This window comes from Ziziphus jujuba, chromosome 7, assembly GCF_031755915.1.
Source record: "Ziziphus jujuba cultivar Dongzao chromosome 7, ASM3175591v1".
Taxonomy (NCBI): Eukaryota; Viridiplantae; Streptophyta; class Magnoliopsida; order Rosales; family Rhamnaceae; genus Ziziphus; species Ziziphus jujuba.
Window position 1 is genome coordinate 1,459,732 of NC_083385.1, and position 18,280 is coordinate 1,478,011.

Sequence of the window (18,280 nt, forward strand, 5' to 3'; positions counted from 1 at the left end):
AAACCACCATAAAATTCCAAGTTAGAGTGGACCGTTGATTAGATTTCAGCAAGTCATGGGAAAACGATATTGGTTTTCTATTCCATTTTGGAGGACTCTTTGTTTTCTTTGATTTATTTATTTTTTGCGTTAAAAAGAAGGATATTGCTTATTCAGACTAAATTTCGAGCCTTCCTTTTCATGGCAAGTTTTGAATGATTGTGTTTCTTGTATATTGCTTCCAATCTTTCTTATTTCCTACTTTCATGCTAAGAATATATATATTTTCTTTGTTGCTATAATTTGATAATTGAATTGTATTATGCCCAAAGTCACCACATTATAAAATCAAATTCAGGATTTTGATCATGATATTTTGTTTATGAGATTGCAAATTTTACTCAGATTTTATTACCATATAGTACATCAATAATAAGTAGCACAGTTTTTGTACAGAGAAGGAAATAATTTATTTTTCCAACAACCCTCAGAAAGCCTAAACTTAAGCCAAAAGAATGTTTTTTTTTTGGCTTCTTTTTTTATTATTATTGGTAAAAGAATGTTGTTCAATTATGCACAAATCCATACGAAAAATATAAATAAATATCTAAATTAATGCTTACAACATGTTTTTTCATCACTTACAAGAAACTTAGAGATCCGATGGGGCGATAAATGGTAAAGATTGAAGACGGAGGATCCGCTATGATTGATGATCACAAGATCTAAAAAACTGGGCCACGATTAAGCCCAAACATTAATGATCAAACCAAGCCCAGTTTATGCCCAATTTCTGATGAAGCCCAGTCAACATTTAACAGGGCTTCCGACCAGGCAAAGAGTCAAGCACGACTTGATAACAATGGTGAAAATCGTTCCATGAAAATGCACGAATCTCACGTGTTCATCGTGTCGTGGGTATTGGTATTAATAATTATTGTTCAGTAGGCCAAACGGGACCCACTTCGGCTTTCTTTATCGACCGTCCACTGGTTGAATTGCCGTGTCCAATATAGCAGCACAAGCACCCTCTCAATTTCTCATACCGACCAACACAGCCACTCATACAAAGTGAAAAACGCACACTCAGCCTAACTTTTTCAGTGTATAAACTTGGTGAGATCTCTCAGATCAAAGCAAAAATGGTGGAAGGTTCAGCAGAAGGGACGACCCTTTTTTCTCCTTACAAGATGGGCAAGTTCAGTCTCTCTCACAGGTTCATTCACTCACTCATCACTGTCCAATTCTTTCTTTTATTTTATTTTTTTTGTTTTTTTCTCTATTATTGATCGTCTGAGTCTGATATCATCGGGTATGGAAAATGGGTTGACTTTTTGATTTCCTCGTACGGTCTAAAGATGATCCTGTAACGGATTTGTCCTTGAGCATTTTGATTGATTACAGCTTATTGGTGTGGTTGCAGGGTGGTGCTAGCGCCCATGACAAGGTGTAGAGCCTTGAATGGGATTCCGCAGCCGGCTCTCGCTGAGTACTACTCCCAGAGGTCAACCAAAGGTGGATTTCTCATCACCGAAGGAACTTTGATCTCCAACACGGCTGCTGGGTAATATCGGGATTTTGATTTTTTTGTTTGTTTGCAAAGTTACTTCCTTTATGGTTTAGTGGGTGACCTGGTCGTCCATCTTGATTTCTCCAAGTGGGTTCAGTGGTTTGGGGCTAAATTCTAATGAGTAATGTGCTCTTGCGTCTAAATATGATTGGCTGTCGAAGTCAGTTTGGAGTCTTTGGATTTTGGATTATGCATTTAGTGGGTCGTCTTCAACATCTGAATTTTGACTTTAATTTTAGTTCGGAGGCTTTAGACTTCTAGTTGCAGATACTTTTTACTGCTGTAAATTCTAAAAGAGCCATCTCGTGGAAAAAACAGAAATATTATAGTATGCAAAAGAAAAAAGGAGTTAGTAGTTACTGCTAATAATTTTATATAATCATAGTGGAATAAAGTTCTAGCGATTCGTTTGGCAAACTGATGTAGTATGGTCGATTCAAAGGTTGTTTATGTTTTAATAGAGGAGAGGATTTCTATACAGATATTTGAAGCCTGAGCATTTTTCATGAACTAAAAGGATTTTGTTATACAAATTGGGGTGGTGGAAGCAGTTTTCCACATGTCCCCGGGATTTTCACAGACGAACAGGTGGAGTCATGGAAGAAGATTGTGGATGCGGTTCATGCTAAAGGGAGTATCATTTTCTGCCAACTGTGGCACGTAGGCCGTGCTTCTCATCAAGGTAATGCTCCCATTTCACCACCATGGAGCTACATGTCCACTATTCTTTCTTTCGTTTTGGACACCACATAATGCCTCTCATTAAAACACTCGAATTTGACATTTTCTTTCTTAATATTTAGAGCTTATACCAGTAGTATTTATTTGTTTTCAACATACATCTAAGCCAAAAAAGTTGAGCTTTTTGTGTCTTTAATTTCTCTACTTCCACTGTATTCAAATTTCTCTTTTGATTAAGGTCCCTATTATTAGCTACTCAATTGGTATACTGCTATTTTCACAGGGTAGTTAATCATTAGCTTTTTAATATGACATCGTTAAAGCATTAACCATCTTAAATTGAAATTTGTTTTCATCAATGGTACAGTTTATCAACCTGCTGGGGGTTCTCCTATATCATCTACAAGCACGCCCATTACAGGAAGGTGGAGAATTCTCTTGCCTGATGGATCCTATGGTACATATCCAAAGCCTCGGGCCCTGGAAACCTATGAAATACCACTGGTGGTGGAGCAGTATTGCCGGGCTGCCATTAATGCTATTAGAGCAGGTTAGTCATCATCAACAGTTCTTGTATTATCCTTTGTTACACCACATAAAAGCTTCACAAACTTAAAAGTAAAATTTATCCTTGTTGAGTTTGCTGCATATGACCAAAGGGTGTTCAACAATGATTTCATGCAATGATGAGCTTTGTTCCTGTGCTTTATAGTAACATGTTTTACAGTGTGGCTATGAGTCAAATCTGTTTTCTCGTTCTTGTATTATCCTTTTTTACACCACATAAATGCTTCACAAACTTAAAGTAAAATTTATCCTTGCTGAGTTTGATGCATATGACCAAAGGGTGTTCAACAATGATTTCATACAATGATGAGCATTGTTCCTTTGCTTTACAGTAACATGTTTTACGGTGTGAGTCAAATCTGTTTTCTCCTTTTTTTCTTTTTTTTCTTTTTTTTTTTTCCCTCTCTCTCTCTCTCTCCTATGTGGTAATTTATTACCCAGGAAAAAGCCAAGTAAATTAGGCAGAATTATGATATTATACATCACTGTGATACCTTTGCTCATACAAACCTTTTGACTCCTGTTCTTGTATTTGTGGACCTCCCTTGGGCAGTAAATATACTCAGTGCAATGATGCATCATTCTTACCTTTTTTTGGCTCAAAAGAACTTGTTTGTTGATCACAGCATGGAAAGTTTACAATGGCACAGTATTTCTCTTTGACCGTGAAAAAGCCAAGTAAATTAGGCAGAAGTATGATATTATACATCACTGTGATACCTTTTGACTCCTGTTCTTGTATTTGTGGACCTCTCTTGGGCAGTAAATATACTTAGTGCAATGATGCATCATTCTTACCTTTTTTTTGCTCAAAAGAACCTGTTTGTCGATCACAGCATGGAAAGTTTACAATGGCACAGTATTTCTCTTTGACTGGAATATTTGTAAATATTAGCACTTATTTAACTAATGGTAAGATAATTCAGAATTCATTAAGTTATGGTTGAGGTTATTTTAGCCACCATTTGCCAAAATTGGATGAGGTAGATTAATCTGAACAAGCCCATACAATGGTTTACCATGAATGTTACATTGCTTTTTCAGCCGCTACATATAATAAACAAATTTCTGCTAAACATAAACTTTTAAGATAGCATTACAAGTAAGAGTATTTAATGATCTTAAATATACACAGGTTTTGATGGAATTGAAATTCATGGGGCACATGGCTACCTTATAGACCAATTCTTGAAGGATGGGATTAATGACCGAGTAGATGAATATGGTGGATCAGTCACAAATCGGTGCAAATTTTTAATGCAAGTGGTTCAATCAGTAGTTGCAGCCATTGGTGCTGATAGAGTTGGTGTCAGAATTTCACCAGCAATTGATCATCTTGATGCTCTCGATTCCAATCCACTTGGCCTTGGTTTGGCAGTGATAGAGAGGCTTAACAAGCTCCAACAAAACAATGCAGCACAACTTGCTTATCTCCACGTAACTCAGCCGCGGTACACAGCCTATGGGCAGACAGAATCAGGCAGACCCGGCACTGAAGATGAGGAAACTCACTTGATCAGAAGCATGAGAAAAGCTTATGAGGGAACATTTATGTGCAGTGGTGGGTTCACTAGGGAGCTCGGAATGCAAGCTTTAGCAGATGGTGATGCTGATTTGGTATCCTATGGTCGTCTTTTTATCTCAAACCCAGATTTGGTATTGAGATTTAAGCTGAATGCACCATTGAACAGGTATATTAGGAAGACTTTCTACACCCAGGACCCTGTTATTGGGTACACAGATTATCCTTTCCTTAGCAAAGGAAGTGGAGAATCATTGTCACGCCTTTGATTGGATATATATTATATGTATATATATTTTGGTAATCCTTAAATTAAGGACGTTGAGAATCATTATCACGCTTTTGATTGGATATATATTATGTGTGTATGTATTTTGGTAATCGTCAACTTATGTTTGTATCGTATGTATTCACCGAAAAAAAAAAAAAAAAAAAGTGTTTGTACCGAATGTAGTATGGCTAGAGTGGAACCTGGAACAGATAGAATAATAAATTCTGCCCAACATTTATTAATTATCTTTTATATATATAATTACATGGACTAAACTATATACTAAAAAACAAAAGAGAATATATTACATCGACTATTATATAAAAATCCCCATTAAAGTTTGATTCATTTCAGTGGGGTAGATAATTGATAATTACCCCAAAAAAAAAAAAAAGAAGAAAAAAAAAAGAAGAAAAAGTGATTCTCTTCTCTGTCCGACCATGTTCTGAATCCATTTATATATCCACCTGAACTAGAACTAAAATAAATAAATAAAAATGAAAGAAACTTGGCACGCCCAACTCAGCCGCGTATTCAACAGATTTAAAACTTCATCTTCCCCAAAACATCTGTATAAAGCAGGAATGCAGATGAATTCCTAAAATCTAAGTAAAGTTTTTGTAACTTGATGCAGAGAAAGTTAGCCCTTTATTATTTCTTTACTACAAAAAAATCTAAACGTTACTTTATGTTTGTATATCAAATTATGTCTGGAAGTGTAGATAGAATAATAAATTCCGCTCCATTATTTACCCATTATTATTTATTTTAATGTTTAATTACATAGATCTGAGTTTGATTTGATAGGCATTTGTATGTAAAAATTATGGTTTTACTTTGATAGAAATGAAATCTCTCTATTTCTAATGAGTTGCAATTTTCCAAAAAAAAGAAAAAAAAGAAAAAAAAAGAAAATGATTTCACTGAGATAAATAATTGATAGATACATATTTAAGTGATATTGATCTCTTGATTTGTTCGACCATAAGCTGAATCCACATAGCCATTTGAACTGGAATTAATAAATTTGGACAAGCCCACCCATAAAAACAAAATAAATAAAGGGGAATTTGACCCAATGTCCCCCAAATGAATGGGTAGGTGAGGATATTTATCCCTCCCTCTTCAGATTTTTTTAATTTACCCAACTTTGAGTATGCAGAGCTTGTGGTTGCTACTGGACAAATCGGTGGAGATAGGGGGTGTCGAGGAGGGAATTGTCGTCGACGGCAGCGGAGAGGGGAAAGGGGATGTCGGAGGAGGAATGAGGAGGAGGAGAAAGAGGGGATAAGGAGGAGTCCATGAGCTTGGGGAAGTTACTGAAACAGTGAGGGCAGAGGAGGAAAGAGGAAGCAAAATGAAAACAAGAATTATAAATTGCTTTCCAAATAATTAAAAAAAAAAAAAAAACAAAAGCAAAGATTGGAGAGCTTAAAAAAAAACTGAAAAGAACGACTTTGGATTTTTATAAATATATTTTGGTTTGAGCAGTTTCTCTGTCTGGTCGGCAATCTGAGGTGGAGGCTACAATAAACTTGAACGCAATTAATCAAGCTACCGACGCATAGCATGTCTCATTCTCATGTGCCATAGATCTTCAAAACAATTGACTGAATAAATGGGGAGGCATAGCTGAAAAGGTAAAGAGAGTTAGTGAGAAGCAAGAGGAATGGGAAGGGTGGTGAGAAGAAAAAGAAGAGAAGGAAGTATTATAAATTTTATGGATTTAAATATACATAATAAATTCTATAAATTATAAATTACTAATTTCCAAATGTAGCTATTGATAAATTAGATCTTTAATCCTGTAAAATAGAAACAACGTAAAATAGTGCCTATGGATACACTATTCTCAAATCACTTTCAGATTTCTGAAAATCCTAATCTCCAAATACTGTATGGTATATCTGTCTGCTTGCCCTAGACTCTTTAAATAGTCTCTGCAAGTCATACTTATCCATTAATTTTGACACACATAAAATAATAATAATTTGATAATATAATTATACTAGGAAAAATATGGATAAGTCAATGGGCTTATAAAGAGAGTTGGTCCTCCAGTCCAATGGGCCAACTGGAGTCTTATAGAGAGTGTGTGATTATTTATCAATGGCTGCGTTTGGAGGTTAGTAATTTATGATTTATAGAATTTATTATGTATATTTAGATCCATAAAATTTCTAACAATTGGTATCAGAGCACATGGTTAATATGCATAATAAATTATTTTGAAATTTGTTGTTATATTGATATGCGGCCATTGAACTTTTATCGTGTATATTGATGACATGATATTTATTTTATAATTATTCTCTCGTCCTTGTGATTATGCTATTACATGCTTGTTTCCTGAAATCCAATATGTGATATTCATCTGTGTTTGCGGCTTATTTGGAGATCCAAATTTTAAGGATGGAATTTTATTGATTAATTTCTCTTCTCTTGTGCAATAACGGGTTTATATTGAGTTTGTGCAAATTATGTGAATTTTTGTTTTAGTTCGAATTAAGACCTGGGTATGGTGAAAAATTCTTCTTTATTGTGTTTTATATTGTTTATTATTTCTAATTGGATCTGAAAATCCTTAAAAAAAAAAATTGTAAATATCGGGCGTGTATTTGTTTTCCAAAATTTTAGGAAAAATTGTTTTGTATGAATTCATGATCTGGGTTAACTTGGAAATTGTTTTTCAGTTTGAATGGAATGAATTAGACTAATTAATTTGGTGCAAAACCTTGTAAAATCGATTATTTATGGACCTTCCATGGCCGAATATAAACCTTGCTTGGATGTTTATTTTGGGCTGTTTTTGAATCAAATTGATTTGTGGGAAACGTTGCCCAAGGGAAGACGAAACTATCGCCGCCAGTATCGCCGGAAACGGAGTCCGGAACGGCGAGATAGAGCCGGGTAAGAAGTCAGGTTGCGGGACCCGTACAGTTTGGAATCGGGTCAGACCCGACCCGGCTAGCTGAGGAAGAAGGCGCGAACGACGTGCCGTTTGGGCTGACTGCTGACGTCAGCACGACACGTCGTTTGCTGACGTCAGCAGATGACGTCAGCAGGCCAAAAAAAAAAAAACCTATTTTTTTTATTGATTTATTTGTTGGTTATTTATTAATTAATTTAGTGATTCAATTGTTCAATTTATTTATTTATTGTTTATTTATTTGTTTAATTATCACATTCTAATTTTATTAAATTAAATTAAATATTTGTGATTGGAAAATTGGATTGTGTGAGCTTACCCAAAGAGGCTTTGTGCCTAGTTGGTATAGTAGTATGGGATTTTAGGTACTCACCTGTCGTGAGACTTATTTTGTCTGCATTATGTGTACCAATGTAATGTGTGTTGGCATAGTGGATGGGTTATCTTTATTTACCTATATCATGAAATTGCCAATTTGTTAATTATCTCCCACTTATTAACCAGGGTCTATACGGGTAACTAGGCTACTCTGTCGGTAATTTTAGTTGCTTTGTATGGCGTCTGGAATGGCAGTGGAAGTTAATTAAATGCCATGTATTGCGGGTTCTGAGTTGTCCAGTTAGTGATTCAGTTCAATGCATTTGATTGTGGTCATTTAGTTGACTGTCCCTGGCCCGCGTAAGGGTATCTTTAGTGCTATAAAGACCCTAAGCGATATTTATGTTTGTGTTTTTGTGTTGAGAGGCTGGAAAATAGTAATTGAATTGTCTTAAATTTTTTGAATGTCTTGTTGTTTACTATTTTTACAACTAGTAGCACCCCAAACCTTCCGCCCATGACTGCCATGATGAAATTGGATGGGACAAATTATCAGAAATGGAAGAAAACCTTAGTTATGAAATTGACCTTCATGAAATTGGATTTGGCTTTGGAGATAGATCCACCAGAGATACCGACTGATGAGAGTACTGTAGCAGTTAAGAAATTTTATGAGGATTGGAAGCACTCTAATAAGTGCTGTATGATGATGATGGAGAATTATATGGATGAGGCCATATATGCTAGTATTCCTAAAGTGGATACTGCAATAAAGTTGGGCACAAGAAGATAGACTGTTGGACTTTAAAGGGAAAGCAAGAGAAGAAAGGTAATATTTTAATGATTGAGACCAATATTATCGATGTGCCTATGAATTCTTGGTAGTTAGATACTGGAGCAACAATTCATGTTACTAATTCATTGCAGGGGATGATAAGCCGAAGGGGCCCAATCAATCTTGAGCAGTAAGTTTATATGGGAGATAGCTCAAGAGTGAAGGTGGACATTGTGGGAACAATCAAGTTGAAGCTTGCCACTGGATATGCTTTGGAGTTACAAGAAGTTTCTTATGTACCTTCAATAAGAAGAAACTTGTTATCTATTTCTGTTTTGGATAGTCAAGGTTATAGTTTTTTGTTTGGAAATAACAAAGTTGAATTATTTAAGGATGGTAAAGTTATTGGTTTTGGAATTTTATGTGGCAATTTATATAAGCTTGATTTATTTAATAATGGTTTCAATTTCTCTGTTAATTCTATTGTTGCTTCCAAACGCCCAAGAGTTAATGACAATTCCTCAATGTTATGGCATAAACGTTTGGAACATATTTTTAGGCACAGAATGGAAAGGTTAGTGAAGGATGGGATACTTCCTAATCTTGATTTCTCTGATCTGTTGACTTGTGTTGAATGTGTAAAAGGGAAGTTAACTGCCAAGGTAAGAAAGGATAAGTTAGCTAGGTGTGGAGATGTTTTGGAGTTAATCCACACTGACATATGTGGACCTTTTACACCAACTGCTTTGGGTGGTTATAGATATTTTATTACCTTCATTGACGATTACTCTCGTTATGGACATGTTGAGCTTATTTGTGAGAAGTCAGATTCTTTAGTTTCCTTTAAAGAGTTTAAGGTAAAGATGGAGCTTCAAAAGAATAAGAAAATAAAAGCTGTAAGGTCTGATAGAGGTGGTGAGTTTTATGGTAGATATGATGAGACTGGAAGGAACCCAGGACCTTTTGCTATTTATTTGCGTGAGTGTGGCATTGATGCGCAATATACGATGCCTGGTACACCTCATCAAAATGGCATAGCTGAGAGAAGGAATGGAACTTTGTTGGATATGGTGTGGTCTATGTTGGCAAATTCTAGGTTGCCAGATTATTTATGGGGAGAGGCTTTAAGGACCGCTGCTTATATTTTGAATCAAGTTCCAAGTAAATCTGTTCCTAAGACTCCTTTTAAGTTGTGGTCAGGGAGAAAGCCTAATTTGCATCATTTTTTAATATGGGGTTGCAAAGCTGAAGTAAGGATTTATAATCCCAAATTAAAAAGTTGGATCCTAAAACCGTTGGTGGATATTTTGTTGGCTATTGTATAGGATCTAGGGGTTCAAGATTCTTTTGTCCTTCTCACACCACCAGGATCGTGGAATCAGACAGGGCCATTTATTTTGAAGATGATTTTGGGTTTGATGATAGTAATGGTCCAAGGGAATCTCAATTTAGAGAAGAAAGTGTTTTCATTCCCAGTATAGTTGTTCCTGATAGAGATATTGTTGATCCAATAGTTGATGAACCAGTAGTTGGTCAGAATGAACTCATTGTTGAAGAGCAGGATATTCTAGCTATTGCAGATGCTGATGTACCTTTGAGGAGGTCACAAAGGACTAGGAGATCAGTTATTCCTGATGACTATGAGGTTTACTTGCAGGAGCATGAGTTTGACATAAGTGATGATTCAGATCCAGTCACTTATGAGGAAGCCATAAGCAGTTCGCACTCAAACTTTTGGTTGGATGCAATGGAAGATGAAATGAAATCCATGGCATCAAATGGTGTTTGGGATTTGGTTGAGTTACCATTGGGTAGCAAGCCTATAGGGTGCAAATGGGTCTTTAAGACTAAAAAGGACTCCAATGGTCAAGTGGAGAGGTATAAGGTTAGACTTGTAGCTAAAGGGTTTAGCCAGAAGGAAGGAATTAATTATACAGAAACTTTCTCTCTTGTATCCACAAAGGATTCTTTTAGAATCATTATGGCGATTGTGGCGCATTATGACCTGGAGTTGCATCAGATGGATGTCAAGACTGCTTTTCTGAATGGTGATTTATATGAGGATGTATATATGGTTCAACTAGTTGGTTTCCAACAAACAGGAAATGGTAATTTGGTTTGTAAGCTTAAGAAATCTATTTATGGTCTTAAGCAAGCTTCAAGACAATGGTATCAGAGCCAGTACCCGGATCGGTGTGTCAGCGAGAACTCTGGGCCCCAAGGGGGGAGGATTGTGAGATCCCACATCGGTTGGAAAAGGGAACGAAGCACTCCATATAAGTGGGTGTGGATACCTTTCCCTTGCAGACGCGTTTCGGCAAAACCTTGAGGGCTGGGTTGTAAAAGGATTCTCCAGACCCAAAAAGGACAATATCTGCATGCGGGTGGTCTGGACTGGGCTGTTACAGGAAGGAGCAAGGAGTTTGTTGTATATTTGCTCGGCACGAAAAGTGGTGAGAAGAAGAATAGTTTTGCATCTTGACCTTTTCTTTTTTTTATTTTTTTTATTAAAAAAGATAATTTGGAAATATTAAAAAATAGATGGATAAAATAAAAAAATATGTAAATGGAGTGGGTAATTTTCATCGTGCCGTTTAAAATAGGGGTATTGGACCGAATTCTCCATAAACAAATAAAGGAGAATTTAGCCCAATACCCACAAAAATAAAGGGTTAATGATATTTACCCTTTCTTTGTCAAGTTTTTTTTATCTACCCCTAATAAAGACAAAAATTTATTTTACTTTCCTTTTCTCATTCTCAAAGCCAATAATTCTGATTTCCTGCACCTCTGCTTTCCTTCCTTTCTTCTTCCCTGAGAAAACCCACAAATAATCCCATTAAAAATCCTACTCGACCTCTTTTTTCCTTTCCTCCGTAAAAAAGCATCCCTCCGTTAAAAATCAAATTTACGTCTTTTTAATTTTTTCTGTGTGAATTCTTAGCTAATATTGCTATATCGGTGGCCTTGATATGTAATTGGTGCATTGTAGGGTAATTTGCAACTTGCAAATTTATATGCTGATACCAACAGTGTAGAGCTCAAAGGCCTGAAATAATTGCTCAATTGAATTATTTCTTAAGGCATTGTATCTGCAAGTTGCAAGTGTATATTCTTTTCTCAAAGAAGCCGTTCCTGGTGTTTTTAGAATCCATTGGCTACTCTCAAGAAGATGTGCTCCTTCAGAAGCCCAAAGCTGGGGTATGTATAGCTTCAAATCATTCTTAATCAGAATGCCTAAATTACCCTTGAATCAGGCTTTCTGATCTAGATTTGGATGTGGGTTAATATCAGTTACTGAGTAATATAATACTTGCAGCTCCTGAAGCCTACTTTCACAATTATATGTGATAAAGATTCAAAATGCTTCCTTTGATAAAGATTCAAAATACTTCCTTTTATTGATTCGTGGAACCCATAGCATCACAGATACACTAACAGCAGCTAGTGGTGTAGTGGTACCTTTCCTCTCTTTTATTTTGCATGATGGTGGGATAAGCAATTTGGTTCTGGCTTTTGCATATTCTGGGATAGTTGTTGCTGCTCGTTGGATTGCTAAGGTCAACACTCCATCCTTGCTTAAGGCTCTCAATGACTATCCTGACTACAAAGTTAAGGTAAACAACATTTATTTTATTTAAGAAATAAGTTAATTTCTTATTCAATTGCATATGATCTTGTTTCTCGTTATGATTAATATAGGTTTGTAAGTCTGATACTATAGGAATGTTGTCTGAAATTTCACATGCTTGGGCTTGATTGGGTTACCCCCTTTATAAAAGGTTACATGAGTGTAGAAAGATATATCTATTGTCACTTAGCACACAATACTTGCTTTGTAATGCATTCATGTAAGGTTTTGTTTGAAAACTCATTGTTTTAAGGTTTTATGTAATATGTACCAAGTTGTTACATAGAAAAATACATTTAGATGGCTGCATAAAAAGTTTCTATGGGCTATATGTAAATGAAACTAGTTCTGTATATTGACTTCCTTTAAATGTTCTAGGCTTCTAGGTTCACTTAGTGTACAAAGGACACCAAATATTCTTGTACAAAAGAGAACAAATATGTGCTACAGATTTGTGGGATGCATTCCAAGGCCAAGGATATGCTTACTATTATGGTCGATTATATTGTTCCAGCGGTTCTTCAGCAACTTGGCGTGCTGAAATACAGTTCAAAGCTTGCCAAATTGATTGTGGCTAATAATGAAATAGATTCAGGCAGTGAGGAGGAAGTTAAGCTATGGACTTACTCCATATATGCTGTGGAGAGGATGAAGGAGTTGATCAGTAAAAAATCAGGGAAGTAGGTGTTGCTGAATTCCTTTGACATTTCTAGCAATTTTGTACTTGTATATTTCCTTTTGGTATTTCAATGATTTTCACTCTTTTTGTTTAGATCAATGTATGTCCTTTTATTATTTTTCTCTTCCTTTTTTTTTTCCCAATAGTATATATAATCTTTCTCTCTGTTTTCTCAGTGTTTTCCCATTATTTTTATTTATTTATCTTTTGTATTTAGGTGCTTAGTGTGGAGTTAGACCTTTGGCTTTGGTCTTTTGGTTCCATCTTTGCAACACCACCGAACACTTTCAACATATTACTGAGCTCACCATATCCGATGGTGTCCTTCTTAATTTATGCTTCTAACTGTAAGATTATAGGAACTAGCATAGTAAGTTTTGGGGCGAAGTCATTAGACAGATGTGTCTATAAATTCCTCGCATCTATTTTTCTTTTTGCATGGTTGTAGCTTTTCTTAATTTTGAGAAGTACTACTAATATTAGCCTTGAGTTGATGAACCAAAAACTTATTGTTTTAAAAATTGAACATTTGATATGTTGCTATTACCTATTTTGAGATATCTGTCACTTATATTTTTCTATTCGCTGTAAAATATTAGTGACTTTGTAATGTTGCAGCAGGTGTCATAGCTTTTTATGTTATTTTTAATTTATGTTTAACAACTCTATATGTACATGGAACCTCTAGATTATATTTCATTGTTTGCCCTTTAAAGATGACAAAATAGAGTTGCTAAAACTTTAAAACATCTTCAGCAGGTGTCTGTTTGTAGGCTTTAGATTCATTAAACATTTGATATTATACAGAATTACATGTAGTAGCAACGAAATTAATTATTTTTGTACGTGGATTGGATTAATATACATTAATTCAAATAACAAAGTAAAAAAAAAAAAGCATTGGAAGAAGTGAAAAAATGACAAATTAACTTCATTACCAATGGGCAATCGGTATTACCGATGAAAAAAGTCGGAATCCAATTAATTCTTTTACTACTTGATGGAAAATTTACCGATGGATCAACGGTAATTGTCAGTTGTTAATTTTTTCAATTGAACTCACCACAATTCAATACAACCTTTGAGAATGTGTATTTACACCAAGAACATGCTAAGTAGAACTTTGTTTCATTATAAAAATGAAGATAAATACAGTTGATAAATTTTTTGGCTCCCACAAGTCTCCTAATGTGTGTTTCGTGCAACATGCAAAATAAACATTCATCAATGATCCTAAACAGCAAAATCCCTATAAAGTTCGAAAAAAGTTCTAAAATTGCCAAACAAAAATTTATTACCGTCGGGCCTTCATTAATTACCGATGAAACCATTAGTAATTACCGAAGGCCCAACGGTAATCAAATTTTTTTGGTAATTTTAGAATTTTTTCCGAACTTTATGGGGATTTTACTGTTTAAGATCTCTTATGAATGTATATTTTGCATATTGTTGCACAAAACACACATTAGGGGACTTGTGGGAGTCAAAATATTTGTTAACTATAATTACCGAAGGACTTTCAGTAATTACCGATGAAACATTTGATAATTTTTCCCGCAAGGGCAATTTGATTATCGATGGTTTTATCGGTAATTACCGAAAGCCTTACAGTAATCAAATTTTTTTGGCAAGTTTAGAACTTTTTCTGAAGTTTATGAGGATTTTACTGTTTAGGATCATTGATGAATGTATATTTTGCATGTTGTTGCACAAAACACATATTAGGGGACTTGTGGGAGTCAAAAAATTTGTCAATTGTAATTACCAGAGGGCCTTCGATAATTACCGATGAAATCTTCGGTAATTTTTCTAGTAATGGCAATTTGATTACCGATGATTTCATTGGTAATTACCGAAGATCCTACGGTAATCAAATTTTTTTGGCAATTTTAGAACTTTTTTTGAACTTTATGGGGATTTTACTGTTTAGGATTGTTGATGAATGCATATTTTGCATCTTATTGCACGAAACACATATTAGGGGACTTGTGGAAGTCAAAAAATTTGTCAACTGTAATTACTGAAGACCATTCGATAATTACCGATGAAACCTTCGGTAATTTTTCAAGTAAGGACAATTTGATTACCGATGGTTTCATTGGTAATTACAGAAAGCCCTACGATAATCAAATTTTTTTGGCAATTTTAGAACTTTATCCGAACTTTATGGGGATTTTGCTTTTTTAGATCATTGATGAATGTATATTTTGCATGTTGTTGCATGAAACACACATTAGGAGACTTGTGGGAGTCAAAAAATTTGTCAACTGTAATTACCAAAGGGCCTTCGATAATCACCGATGAAACCGTTGGCATCGGTAATTACCGATGCACCATCCATATTCATTTTTTTATAAAATGTTTTCACCATCCGTAGTCAAAATAATTGCATAGTACAAGACAAAGTATATGCTTCATAAGAAAACGACTATTGGACCTGAATTCATCCACCATATCAACAAATAAAAGAATTTTTCAAAAGCCGTGAAAGTAACTCACTACCATTGGAAGTTTTGCCTTTGAAAAAAAGAAAAAAAAATGTCAAACTAGATGCTCAAAACAGCTTTCATGGAATGAAGTGGAAATTTATGGCTTTAATTCTCTTTTGTGAACAATAAATAGCCTTGTGGAAGACTTGACTCACAACCAATTCAATACTAACATTTCTCAACTGCATTGAACCACCAATGGTTGGCTTGCATATCTCTTCAACGGAAGAATCAATTCCACCCACCATGCATCCTTTAAAAGGTGCAACATAACTCATCCGCATGAAAGTTCTATTCCATGGACACAAATCTTTTAATTTTCTCATTTCTTGATGTTGGCACATCACCATCTGCTGGAACTCAAGCAAGTTCACACGATCTAACTGAGCATTGACTTGCATTCTCCTCAAAGTTTGCTCAAGCTTCATCAACACTTCTTGCTCTTGTAGTAGTTGTGTTGTAGCAACGACAAATCTTTTCATTTTCTTCACTTTCCTCTCCATTTTCTTCAATCTATATTCCTAGCCAAACCACTAAAAACCATTCTGAATAGGATCATTACAAAATTGTTCAAGACGGTGACAAACAGGATTGGCACACGTCCTATGTATGCACAATCATACAAAGAAACCAAAAGATATTACGTGTTACTGTTTGCATTTAGATGGAAATTTCAATTTTTAAATAAAGAGAAGCACTAAGACAAAAGTTAACATCACACTGATAGAACATATTCTCTAAATGAATCAAAGAAACCAAGTTGGCCAGGAAGAGTTTCCAATAACCTGCTAAACGGGTGGCTAATATTGCGTTAGATTTCCCATTTTCAAAAGAAAAAGTCAAAGAGTAGTTTTAAATTCTCCGAGATTCTTCATATGCTATCACCATTAATGCAAGTACCATAAACATTTTTTAGCATAAGAAGAATTACATGTATCATGCAATCAGATTAATCCAATCAAACAACCAATATCAACCAGGAAGACCAGATTGTTTATACCTTTATGTACCTTCCAAATTTAGTTCCTTGATCTTTTCTAATAGTGGAACAACAGGCTCCATGACAATATAGATAGTAACCTTTGTCGTATTACCACGAAAAGTTTTAGTCTCCATACTATAAAGGAATGATAAAATATTTGGTTGTTTGACCTGAAAAGAACAAACTTGACCTTTTTATACTAGTAGGTATCGCAGAAAAATTCCTTTACAGAAGGCTAGTAACAGAAGGATAAAGTATACTATCAAACAAAATCTATGGACTCTGAAAACACAACCATGTTGAGTTAATGCTTGATAAAATCAAAAATTTAAGCATTTTGTTACAAAAATATTACACTTAAATTTTATCAGATTATTGGATTTCAAATTTCATGGATGTGAGAATCTTTCATATCAATTCCCTCTTTGATTTTGATAGGTGTATGTGACAAGAAAATCCATAATGCATCAATCCGCTAATATCTAAATTCAAAAAAGTAGCAACCAAAATATTGAAAATTGCAAATAGAAGAATATTTAAACCAATCCAAGAAACCAAAGAGAATAAGAACTTTCTCAAGAAAAATACTAACCACATCAAAGAGTAAAACAGATGAGAACTTATAGTTCTGAGGCGCTTTACACCATTACGACCAGTAGCTAAATGTCCATCTTGGGCATTACTTCCAGAAAGAGAAAATATACATATAACAGATCCATCATCCTAAAATACCAATTAAAAGTATATCAACATATCATGTATTTATATATGATAAAATTTTCTTAGATTAGAGAAACTGGAGATCAAAATTCGTAATTGACGTATAGTAAATAGCCAATAATAAGATCTTAGGAAGATCGGAGCATATAGACACATCCAAGACTTTAACAGAATAGGTTATGGAATAGCTTCACTACTAAAATTTTCTCTTCATTTGTATGAGCAAAAGCATTATATAATTTCTACCACACACACGCAACCCAATAAAACATATCAACAAACAGTTAAAATGCATATGATTTTGGCCCCAAATAATAAAACCCAAAAACAATAGCATTCTAAAAACAAGTTCAGTAATTAATAATTACTATATCCCATGTATAAGATCCATTAACTTAATATTTTTAATTGTAATAATCAACAAAATTTCCAGAACAGCTAATAAAAACAAAAATAAAAGCAAACCCAAAAAACTGAACGGAACAAAAAGTAAAAGAAGATTTAAGGGGCCTGAATGATCATCGTCACTTGATGAGGTTATTGTTTTAGTTGTCTCAGTGAGTTAGTGAGAAGCAGAGGAATGGGAAGAGTGGTGAGAAGAAGAAGAAGCAGAAGAAGAAGAGGAAGGAGGAGTTTGCTGTAGACTTGCTCATCGACTCTAAGGCTAAGACCGAGAAGGGCATGGCAGAGTTGATTGCTGAGCCTTGGATGCTTCCTCCACTCGCTCCTCCTCCTGAAGAACTCCGATTGTCCCAAAACGCTTCGCCATTCTCTCTCACTTTCTCTTCCTCTTCTTCTTCGTGCTCCGTTTAGGGGAAAAATGGCATAACCTTACATCTTCATTCTTCCTTTTCACATTTGCAAAGGGTAATGTGGGGATATTTGAAAATAGAAGGGTAAAAGAAAAAAAGTTGGAAACAGATGGGTAGTTTTCATTAAAGCCTTTAAAACAAGGGTATTGGGCCAAATTCCCCATAAATAAAACATAAAGAAACTTGGCCCACCGGCCACCCAAGTCCTAATGCAGTGGATCTCGACCCAACTGATAATTTATAACAGGCTCTCCGAAAAAGACCAAAAAAACATAAATAAGAATCATAATAGTGTGTAAAATATACATTACCAAAAACAAACTGAATTACGAAGGCCATTACCAACCTCAAATCT

The 18,280-nt window shown here is 35.0% G+C and overlaps 1 protein-coding gene and 2 long non-coding RNA genes across 3 annotated transcripts; 2 read left to right on the plus strand and 1 right to left on the minus strand.

Moving 5' to 3' along the window:
* The first annotated feature begins 899 nt into the window (after positions 1-899).
* LOC107424121 (12-oxophytodienoate reductase 3) lies at positions 900-4,832 on the plus strand. Its single transcript, XM_016033843.4, has 5 exons — positions 900-1,195; positions 1,403-1,543; positions 2,101-2,231; positions 2,598-2,780; positions 3,933-4,832. The coding sequence occupies exons 1-5, from the start codon at positions 1,122-1,124 to the stop codon at positions 4,586-4,588; spliced, it is 1,185 nt and encodes a 394-aa protein (XP_015889329.1). The 5' UTR covers positions 900-1,121; the 3' UTR covers positions 4,589-4,832.
* A 6,595-nt stretch (positions 4,833-11,427) lies between these two features.
* On the plus strand, positions 11,428-13,087 carry LOC125422458 (uncharacterized). Its single transcript, XR_009639752.1, has 2 exons — positions 11,428-12,229; positions 12,758-13,087. It is a non-coding gene; the product is annotated as an uncharacterized LOC125422458 (long non-coding RNA).
* Positions 13,088-15,330: 2,243 nt separating this feature from the next.
* LOC112491625 (uncharacterized) lies at positions 15,331-18,070 on the minus strand. The gene is made up of 4 exons (XR_009639711.1): positions 17,642-18,070; positions 16,986-17,116; positions 16,412-16,563; positions 15,331-15,944 (listed from the first exon to the last, which is right to left on the minus strand). It is a non-coding gene; the product is annotated as an uncharacterized LOC112491625 (long non-coding RNA).
* Positions 18,071-18,280: the final 210 nt, after the last annotated feature.

What these genes read in the sequence shown, in the direction of transcription:
- LOC107424121 (XM_016033843.4), top strand. Translation starts at nt 1,122, where the DNA reads ATGGTGGAAGGTTCAGCAGAAGGGACGACCCTTTTTTCTCCTTACAAG. An exon ending in AAGTTCAGTCTCTCTCACAG is followed by an intron (nt 1,196 to 1,402) that starts GTTCATTCACTC and finishes GTGTGGTTGCAG; the next exon opens with GGTGGTGCTAGCGCCCATGA. An exon ending in AGGCCGTGCTTCTCATCAAG is followed by an intron (nt 2,232 to 2,597) that starts GTAATGCTCCCA and finishes TCAATGGTACAG; the next exon opens with TTTATCAACCTGCTGGGGGT.